The sequence below is a fragment of the Carya illinoinensis genome, chromosome 15 (genome assembly GCF_018687715.1).
Source record: "Carya illinoinensis cultivar Pawnee chromosome 15, C.illinoinensisPawnee_v1, whole genome shotgun sequence".
In the NCBI taxonomy this organism is placed as follows: domain Eukaryota; kingdom Viridiplantae; phylum Streptophyta; class Magnoliopsida; order Fagales; family Juglandaceae; genus Carya; species Carya illinoinensis.
Window position 1 is genome coordinate 40285612 of NC_056766.1, and position 10903 is coordinate 40296514.

The following is a 10903-nucleotide window of genomic DNA, read 5'->3' on the forward strand; positions in this document are numbered from 1 at the left end:
ATTCATCCTAAATTTTTTCATCCCTAATCACAGCTGCTAATGTAAAACGACCACTTAAAATGTTTATTTAAGTGATAGACATGCAAATAAAAATATGTCACAACAAAACATATGATTGATAATAACAAAATCTAAAGTAAATAATAACATCACCCCGCCGGAAATGAAGTAATTCCTCCCTTCTTATGTACCTTGAGGGTAACAAATGTACTGGGATCACTATGTTATCCTCCCTTGAGGACCATTCCCCTCCTAAATACTTTGATCATGTGAAAAGAAAAGAAAGAGAAATTCTTAAAAGTGCTGTGAATAAACGAATATGACAACAATATTCATTTTACTTCAAGGGTATGAAAAAAGAAAAACACAAGATTTCATTGCTGCAAACATGCCTCAGGCCCCAACAAAGTGAAGCCTTGTCATGAAATAGCTGAAATATGAAGCACATGAGTGACAAGTACCTCTCATGTAACAGAGTTTCTGGCAGACTTCATTTACCTAATTTCTGGTTAAGTACCTTGGATGATGCTGTAAAAATCATGGCCAATATTCAAAAGGGGAAAGGAAAGTCATTCTCCACCTCTCTCCCAAAGATTTAATGGAAAAAGTTCTAGGCTTATAGTGGTGGTGGTTGCTAGTATCAGTGGAAGGCATGTGCTACAAGCTACACAAGTACTCCCGGCTTCATGCGCCCCGCCACTATCTGTAACTGAAGAAAGGATTTGGCAGCTATATGCACTTCTACACAGTAATGAACTACACATTGCAAACTACTATAGAAGATAGGGAAGTATCAGAGGCTCCAGTTATAACAGCACCTTTGCTTCTAACATCCAGTAGATACTCCAAAGCTTTCTCTGTAATAACCTCACCAGGGATCATAACTGGTATCCCTGGCGGATATGGACATATAAGCTCCCCACAAACTTTTCCAAGGCTCCCTCCTATACCAACTTTCTTTTTACTGGCAAAAAAGGCATCCCTGGGAATCAGGCTCATTTTGATATCTGCAAAGGGTGTATAACCATTAAACTCCCCATACCCTTTTTCTCCATCAATCGGTGCAGTGATTCCTACTAGATGCTCTATTCCGAATATAAGCCTCTGAATATCATCTCTACAAGTTCCAAGGTTGATTGCGAAAGTAATAGATCGATTCCCAACAAGTTCACAAACGATCCCATGATCTCTGCACAAGAATTCATCGGCTTCATAACCAGACAAACCAAGCTGCCAAAAACCAATAGTAAGTCGCAAAGGATCAATGGCTGGAAAGTTAGAAAACCTTGCAAGGTCAAGCACTGAAATGCCTGGTATTTCCTTGATCCAGTATTTAGCTTCAAAGGCTAATTCCATTGCTCTGTTGAAAATAGTATCTGGATTTTCACTTAATTGAGATCTAGCAGCATCTAATGATGCCAAAAGCAAATAACTAGGGCTAGTGCTTTGAAGAGTTTGGAGACATCTACATATTCTTTCACTATCTACCATATTCCCCGACATGTGTAGCATTGAGGACTGTGTGAGAGAGCATAAAACTTTGTGAGTGGACTGTACTGCAAGATCAGCTCCTTGCTGAAGGGCTGAACTGGGAAGCTGGGGATGAAATCCAAGATGTGCCCCATGAGCCTCATCAACAATCAAAGGAATTCCATGGGAATGACACAGCTGGGAAATTTCGGTCAAGTTGCTACATATACCATGATATGTGGGGGAAGTGATAAATACTGCAGCTGCCCTTTGACCTTCCATCTCTAGTTCCTTGACTGCTTGCTCTACCTGCAAAAACAGCCACCTTGATTCGTAAATAAGTATAGTTTCAGTAACAAAATGGCTGCTTACTGTTACTAAAACAAATGACAAAAGAAAATGCCAGTATAGAAATTTTGTTTTGGTCCCTTAAAAAAACTTCATTGCTAATATTACACCATCACCATAGTTCTAACTCTATTTTGAGACTACATTGGAATACCAATTTATTATCAGCAAGAAATGGCCTTTAAAGGTGAAAAGATTCGTTGTTTGATTGGCGTAGGGTGTCCGAAAACAAAGTCCCGACTAATCCCGAGGTGCACATGCCCTCAACAAGGAGTTTCCTGCAAGTGTGGCTTGGAGAATTCAAGGGAAAAAGTCTCTCTCCAGTCCAATAGCCCATAGAAATTGTTTGCACCCAAGAGAATTCAAATCATAGACCTGGAGGGAGCAAACCACCAAGATAAAGGTCCTTACCACTTGAGCCAACACCTAGGGGTTAAAGTTGAAAAGATTACAATGCTAACAATGCTGTAAGCATGTACATGAATTTTCTAAACTCACCTGTGATGAAGTCACGCCACCAGCAATGTCCCATTCAAAATCATACTGAGGAATGATGTACTTGGGTCGTGCACCAGATAATACCATGGCAGATATAGCAGATATATGGGAATTCCGAGGAAGAATTAGAAATTCTCCAGGAGAACAAGTTGCCATTATTGCTGCTTGTATTCCACAAGTCGTACCCCCAACAAGAAACCATGTCTCTGATGACCCAAAGAGTTTGGCTGCTTGTCTTTGTGCTTCTAAAATAGGCCCCTCTGGAGAAAATAGGTTGTCAAGCTCTGGAAGCTCAGGCAAATCATGGGAAAATGGTTTTAAACCAATTATTTGAGTTAATGATGGTGGGGCGGCACGTCCTCTGTTATGCCCAGGGAAGTGAAAGCTGGCAACATTTTCTTCAGCTGAAGCTTTCAATGCACTAACTAAAGGAGGTAGGCTATCTTGCTGGGCTACAGGCGAATGGGAAATTAGAAGATCATCCTTGGTGCCTAACTTCTTGTATTCTGTAAAAGTGCCCTTGTCGTGCCTATTTTCTGGTTTTATGATGCCTCTTTCCTGCAAGAAATTATCAAGAGAGAGATTTAGAGAATGATTTTGTATAATATGATTTTGTATAAGTAACTCGATTTCTCGAAAGTCCAAAGGGGCATGGGAAACATACAAAATTGAATGGATACACCCTACTCGCGAGGAAAAATGAAAAGAGCAAGTCTTTGAAATCTAAAAAGCTAGAGAGTTGGGAGCAGTTGTGAGCGGCCATCCAAACATAAAGGTAATCGAGGTTGGAGCATTGTGTTCTTGCCAAATACACCATAACAAGCACGAACGAATTATCAAGAGAGAGATTTAATGAGTTTGTACAAGTAACTCAATTTCTTGAAAGTCCAAAGGGGCACGCACGACAGACATACAAATGGATACACTCAACTAGCAAGGAAAATTGAAAAAAGCAAGCCTCTAAAATCTAAAAGACTAGAGAGTTGGGAGCTGTTGTGAGCATCCATCCAAACATAAAGGTAATTAAATATTATGGCTTTTAACTCTGTCACCATTCTCTTGCAGCCATCCAAAGTTTAAGCATCGTGTTCTTGCCAAACTCATTATATCAAGCAAGAATAGACCGTCCTCCAAACTTCTGAATTTCTAGGACTTCCTAAAGGATTCCATTAACATGCCAATAACCCCACTCAATCCAAACAAGTGTTGAATATTGCTGCCCATAAGTTTCAAGCCAAACCACAGTATAGCAGAAGATGATCAATGTTTATTCCATTCTGTTTACACATACAACACCAAGTCTTTACTACGACATGTCTGTTTGTCAAGCTATGCATCATTAAGATCTTACCTAAGTGGACCATTCAAGCAAAAAATCTAACCTCAAAGGTTGTTTTTTCAAATACACTACCAAGGAAATAAAAACCCAACTTAAGGGATAAGTGAATTGAAGAAGGATTTTTTTTTTTTTTTCCATTTTTGGGATCAGTAAAAGAAAAAAGGAAAAAAAAAAAAAAAACTCGAAGATCTGTCTTTTATACAGAATCAAACATACACGATCGTTACCATCTCTTCTCCACCTAAAGGAATACAACTTGTTGAAGAACAACAAAAAGAACTCCAACTCCCTATCATGGGCCAATCTACTAAATGTGACATCCCATTAGGGCACGCTATCATAGATCTGAAAATGTTCTGCAATCAAAGTCTCCTTACAAAGGAATCACCAAAAGAACTTGGGGAATATTGTCTTTAAGGACTGGTGCACCACACATTGTACCAAAACGCCTCAAGTAAAAGATTTAGACAATAGAATACCTAGACAGCAAGCGGTGAAGAAACTTCTAAAACCAACAATTAGATTGCAATCTATTTTTATCAGTTCACTTTTAACAGAATGCCTCAACTTTCTGATAGTTTTTCTAAGTTCAAAGAGACTAGAACCATCAGATCCCCCTCCCCGGGTAAAATTAATATAAAACATAGGATGTAATCAAATTTTTGACCCATTTGCGACTAGAAGATAAAAGCTTCATCACCTGTACAATTTCAGTTAAAAGTAAAACATTATCCAAATGTGCCCGATTTAAAATGAGTCCCTCTAATGATCCCACAATTCTTTTTAGAACTTACTCCTATGTGATGATTTCAACAGTATCTCATTAGAACTGCAGGATATATCACATGTTAGTTTAAAGCTTCAAGTTTAAATACATACATTTTGAAAATGACAACTCTCAATAGATAAATAAGCTGTAAAATGTGAGAAATAGTGTTGTTCATCTTGAATTTTAAATAGGGCCCCTTTGATTGTACCATGCAAATTGAACGTCTGTTTTCATTTTACATGTTCTGAAGGTACAAATCCATCATCTCAAATGTACGCTGCGAAAGTGTTGAAACCACCGTCATAAATTGTGCTAAAGAACCAATATATGTTTTCCATCCCCTTGAAAGTTCCCGCTCACAGTATACAATTTTTCACCATGCATAGCAGAGGGGAATGAAAACATCCAATTTTCATGGGACACCTACATACTCCCAAATCATTCATATTTTAGCCCTTATATATTAATAACAGTCTCCGAACTGTTACGGCCTTCCAAAACAACAAAAATTAAAATTTGATGTTCATTTTTTTATTGGCACCAGATGTCCGGGACAACATCCCGACTAATCCCGGGGTGCACAGACCCTCGATAAAGAGTTTCTACAAGTACACTTCGTATAATTCAAAGGAAAATATATATATTATGTTAAGCATCTGTTTTCCAATATTACAATGGATTGAATGCAGTGCCTTAAAATTTGAAAGGAAAAGTAACCAACCCACCTGAGAATGACAAAGTCTTGATCTTCTAAAAGGCCTCAAACTCGAATTATTAGCAAAACCCAAGTGAAAACTCTGCATCAAACACAGAAAAGCCAGATATAAATTGAGAGTAAACATCTTAATGCGCGCGCGCGCGCACAGAGAGAGAGAGAGAGAGAGAGAGTTACAAGGTCCAAAGACACTGAAGTGCAAGAATGCATTATATACTAAGATAAGTATCACAGTATTGAAAGGGAGCTCCGAGCACTCCCAGTATACAACCCCAGCCGGCCTTTTTTCTAACTTTTTTTCTTCTACTCTTCCCTCTGAATTTCAAAAAACATATCAGTCTGCTCAGAAACTTCTCTCTCTCCCCTTCGCGCCCAGGCCGACGAGCCCCTTCTCCCTTTCACGTCGCGCCTTCCGCGGTGTGGCCACCGTTCAACGATGCCTCCCACACTAACTCTCTCTCTCTCTCTCTCTCTCAGCCCACCACCGGATTAACTCAAACCTACCGCCAAATTCAGCATAAGCAGCCCACTTATCATCTCATGTCCAAGCTTGGCTCAGGACCCGCTTATCGTTTTTTTTTTTTTTAATTATTAAAGAAAATAAAAACAAGAATAAAAATTAAAAATTAAAATAACAAAATATTATACACATCACTTATTACAATATCACAAATAGAAATACAAATAAAACCTTTTCCGACCTAATCACAATCATTAACTACTCCAAATAACATAGAAAAATGCTGCCTGCTGCTGGTAGCTTCTCCTGGGTTACTTTTTTATTATTTTTTTATTTAAAGATTAAGTAAGTATTTTTTAATAATATTATGATTTTTTTTAAAATATATATATTTAAAAATATTAAAAAAATACATTTAAAAAAAAATTTACAAATAAAACACACAAAATAACTAGCCGTAGCTCCCACGGGATGACTGTTCCAATCTGCTGTTCTTTTAGCTCATTGCATTTCAAGTCATTTAAAGGGAACATCAGACTCAAAAGGAATCCCATTGCTGTTCCCACCCTACTACTCTTAACGGCAGCTCATCCTGTTTTAGTAAATTTTCAATGCCATGCATATGTTGATTGCAAACACATTCGAACCAGGACGTGTGTTTGGAATGCAAGCTTACGTTCAAGCCGGGATGTTGTATTTCTTTTTTCTCTTCTTTTTTTCTTTTTTTCTTTTCTTTTTTGGACTAGCATGGTCATGATGTGGGCCTATAATGGGCCGGCCAATTTTGTGAGAACTGAAAGGAAGCCCTTACTCTATATGAATGGAGTTGGCCCATTAGATTACATTGGAGCAATCAGTGAAATTGTAATGGGCAGAGAGTAGCAAACTTCACAACACACAAACAACAGTCAATCAGGGACAAAGTATGATGGCTAGCTCATCTTCCAACACCAGAGGTATGTGTTTTTCTCTCAAATTTGGTGTACACATGCTATGAAAACATGGCTAGCTCAGATGGGGATACCAATGAACTATTTCTCATTGCTGAGTAAATCCTGCAAACATGGTTATTGATTTCTTCCTTTAGCATACTGAGCAAGGAGATTTCAGGATGCAATAGAAATTGGGTATCATAAGTATCAAACACAGAAGGTTCCTGGAAGAAGCTTTCCTAGCAAATGGGCAATTTGCATATAACCCATATAGAATATCAAAAGGCAGACCTTGATGTGGGTGCAAAGAACCAGGAAAGTACAGTAAAGTATGAAAAGGAAGAGGAGGATGGGACTGCATTGGTCAAAGATAAATAGAAATGAATCAAATGATGAAAAGGACCCTTTTGTAATAATACTCTTGGAATCATTTATAGGTTAGGCGTGATCCGGCAATTATTTATTCAAGGTGAATGAAGAAAAGACTATATGCATGCCCTCAAGGTAAAGTAATCCTAGCTGCTATCCTTGTTGAAACAAAATAAGGGAAAATCTTCTTTTCTAGCCACAAAATAATGAAATGAGTTAGTCTGCATACAATCTTTAAATGGAGACTGCTCATGCAAGTCTATGTAATTATGTTTAAAAAATTTTAAAATTACAATAATATCCTTTTTAAAATAATATTTTTTTCTTCATTTTATCATTATTTATCAATAAAATTGCACACGCAGTCTCTCGCTCAAGACTGCAAATAGAACTTATCTAAATAAAAAAAGTTAAGTTAATAATGAAAATGTGAAAGTGGGATGATGGAACTAAGCCAAGAAAGAAATTTCCACACAAATAAATCACATTTAAGAAAAAAATAAAAATAAAAAGAGTTCTTTGTCTTGCTAGGCAATGTTGAAGAATAACTTGCAGCCCATGTTCAAGTGTCAGTAATGCCTCCTCTTACCTTGAATGCACACTGCAATACACAGTTATTTTCAGAGATATATAGCAGAAGAAAGAATTTGATGTTTGTTGCCATGTCTCATTCAAGACTCACTATCAAATGAAAATGACATCCTTTTCGAATTATTGTCGAAACTTGAAGATCTCAAATGAAAGAGAGATAAACACATAGCGTAGTTTTTACAATATTTATTATTCATTTAATATTATCTAAAATATTTATATTGACAATAATAAATATTATTAAACTTATTTTATATGTCTATCTCCCGTTCGAATTCTCAAATTCAGACAATTTGAATACCTTGTTCCTTCTACTTAGAGGTTGTGCATAATTAGATATATGAGTTTAATGAGCTGGGTTCGGAAAACCACTCTAATCTAATCAAGAAGAAAACATCTTGGGTTGGCAAAAGGAAATGCATTTAATGCCCATTTTGGCTTTTGCCAATCCGAACACTTTTCATTCTATATTGCCACTGTGTTCTTGGTCGGCCTTATCGTTGAAGTTTGTGGCGCCTCATTTTTCTCTTGAGGTGATATTTCTTGACCACTTGTTCTCCCTTGTCCTCACTACTCATTAATTTTTTAGAGATCCTACTCTCAATTTTTGTTTTCGGTGGGCATGTTTGAACTTCATAGAAATACTTTAGTGGAGACTATATAAATTTTATAAATTGACGTGGTTTGATATAGTTTATCAGATTATAAAATTATTTTTATTATAAATTAGATATAATAAATCACATGAAATCACGTCAATTGATACAATTAGTGTTTCAAAGGGTTGGTTTGCTAGATAAAGGTTGTGTCGTTGTTTGGTGTGAGTTAAAACCATTACCTTTTTCCTCAAAGTTTCAAGATATGGCCAAATTTCTCACACGTGGATGTACATTATGACATAAATTAGCCTAAAACAGAAAATAAAATGGGAAAAAAAATGGAGAAGAATTTTTTGAATTTTTTTTTTTTTATATCAAAATCCTAAAATTATTTTGTTTTTATATCAAAATTCAGTGACTAATTTCTAAACTTTCTTTGAAAAAAAAAATTAAAAAAAATAAATAAAGAAGAAGGAATGTGTGGAAAGTGGTTCACCAAGAAAAGGAATGTGCTTTTACATAAAAGTCAGGGGGATGTGGTCCATTTTCCACTTTGATTTGAAAGAATCAGCTATACATTGAACATTGCATAGAGACTTTGTCAAAAAAATTTGGTATGATTCTCGGTCTTTTTATTGACACGTCTCTCATCCTCAGAGAACAGACTCGCCTTTTTCCTTGATTGCTTACTTGACCTCCTTTTGTCACGTGTCATTTACGTATTGTTTCTTTCTTTAGTTTTTAATTTTTTTTTTTATCTTTATTTTAGATATAAATATAGATTTATAATTTGTAAGCAGGTGTGTAAAGCACACGTTTTGATTATGTTAATATGGTAAGACTTAGCTTTATTTATATCTTTGGATGAGTTCAATTCATCTTAATTAGATTTTGTTTTAGACTTATCTCAATATCTAATACACAACTCTTAAATCAAATATCACTCAATTCAAAATCTCTTTACACGTAGGACCTATAATTTTTTTCAACTCAATATTTTTTTATACGTGAAACTCACAACTTTTTTTAACTTTCCATAAATACATTTAAACTCATCTTAGGTAAGCCTCACAAAACTCACTTCACCATATCAATTATTCATATTCATAAAGAACTCAATTCATCTCAATTCAACTCAACATCCAAACGTAATCTTAATTTGTAAGAAAAATTTAAAATTTAAATATTTTAAATTTCAAGTCTTGTCATGGCAACGGCATTATAAATAATATACTTTACACATCGACTTATAAGTAGAAGAACTCTTTAAATAATACAGGAGATTAATATATTTTCATTTTTATACTAAATTTTTTGATATCTTATGAGTGTGGTCAGATTTTCTTTTATATAATATTATATAATCGACAATATTTTAATACCAAATCAACAATCGTGATACTTACACAAAATTATGACCTAAACTTCAACCCCACCAAGAAAATGTCGATAGAAAATTCGATTAATTAAAATGATGCTCACGAAATCTCATATTCTTAACAGGGAATCCATAAAATGGACATATGAATCACATCATCATATGCATATTTTTTTTTATTATTAAAAGACAATCCGAATCGATGCATGACATAAAATGCCATGAGCATCATGCTTACTTGATCCTACTCCACAACAAAAATAAGGCCATTAAAAAACCAAAGCAAAGCAAAGCAAGAGGCTTTCTACTTTCACTTACTTTTTTCTTTGGTTGTAGTGTTCCATCCTAATCAAGAACACGCGGCATCCTCTTATAGGGTACACCCGACGAAATAGGGTTTGAATCCAACCTCAAGGGGGGACATGGCGTAGACATGTCAAGAAAAATGGGTCCTACTCATTAGGGCAAACAAAGACAACATGCTTCCTTGTTCTCTACCCCCTACGTACGTCAAAACCATTAACTAGTATTTTTTTTTTTTCTCCAAGAAAATGTCAAACCCTAGCTCTAAATCTTTCTTCTTTAATGTGAGGTTAAACCCTAGCCTTGTTTAAGGAAACATTTAGGAACATTTTTGTCTTCCTTGTCATCACCTTTTTCATACCAATATAGCATGCTCCAAGTTGCTAAAATTAAATAGGTTAGATCGTACGTGCTTGATTCCTACAAAATTATCTAAATTCCATTTCTAATCTTGTCACGTTTTTGTATCAATTTGATTCATATATTCTTTAAAAGAAATAACCTTTTATTTTCGATATCGTGACGTTAATTGAAAATATAATTAATTATATTTCTAGGGTAATATACATACTAATATAAATCCCCATATATCACTAGACATCAAAGTCTTCGTCGTCGTTTTGGCCACATACCTACCTCAAGGTTGCTTGTAATTCTACATATACATTGTTCTATAGAAATTCAAGAATAATAAAGAGAAATTTCAATTCATAATAGACTAATGTAACATCCCTCTAACACTACTCATGGACAAATATTTATGTTTATCTTTTTAGTTAAGATATAGGGGTGCTAGTTTTTAGCAATTCAAGGTTGCAATGTACTAATTTTAAGGTTTTTATAATTTAAAAAAAATAGTGATAATAAGAGTACTGCTATTCTAAAGTCTCTACACTACATATAGCTTATGTCGCATATTTTGATTTGAAAAAATAATAATAAAAATTAAGTCTTATTATTTAAATTATACAAATGATATACTGTATGCATCGAATTGATAATAGATTAACTTTTTTTTTTTGTCTAATCAAGCTTATAATATATATAAAAAGAAGGGTTACAAAAAAGGGGATGGATCCTTTCCACTATCCAGATACAGAAAGCATTGAGGAATAGAAAAAAGGGATATGTT

At 35.0% G+C, this 10903-nt stretch overlaps 1 protein-coding gene across 2 annotated transcripts; it reads right to left on the reverse strand.

The window, feature by feature from the left end:
* Positions 1-291: 291 nt before the first annotated feature.
* LOC122295518 (arginine decarboxylase-like) lies at positions 292-5692 on the reverse strand. 2 transcript variants are annotated; one of them, XM_043104558.1, is made up of 5 exons: positions 5317-5692; positions 5150-5221; positions 2317-2874; positions 1286-1779; positions 292-1189 (listed from the first exon to the last, which is right to left on the reverse strand). In XM_043104558.1, the coding sequence occupies exons 1-5, from the start codon at positions 5347-5349 to the stop codon at positions 757-759; spliced, it is 1590 nt and encodes a 529-aa protein (XP_042960492.1). In that variant the 5' UTR covers positions 5350-5692; the 3' UTR covers positions 292-756. The 2 variants fall into 2 exon arrangements, with proteins under 2 accessions (XP_042960492.1, XP_042960490.1); XM_043104556.1 differs by having other exon boundaries at positions 292-1779; positions 5317-5691.
* Positions 5693-10903: the final 5211 nt, after the last annotated feature.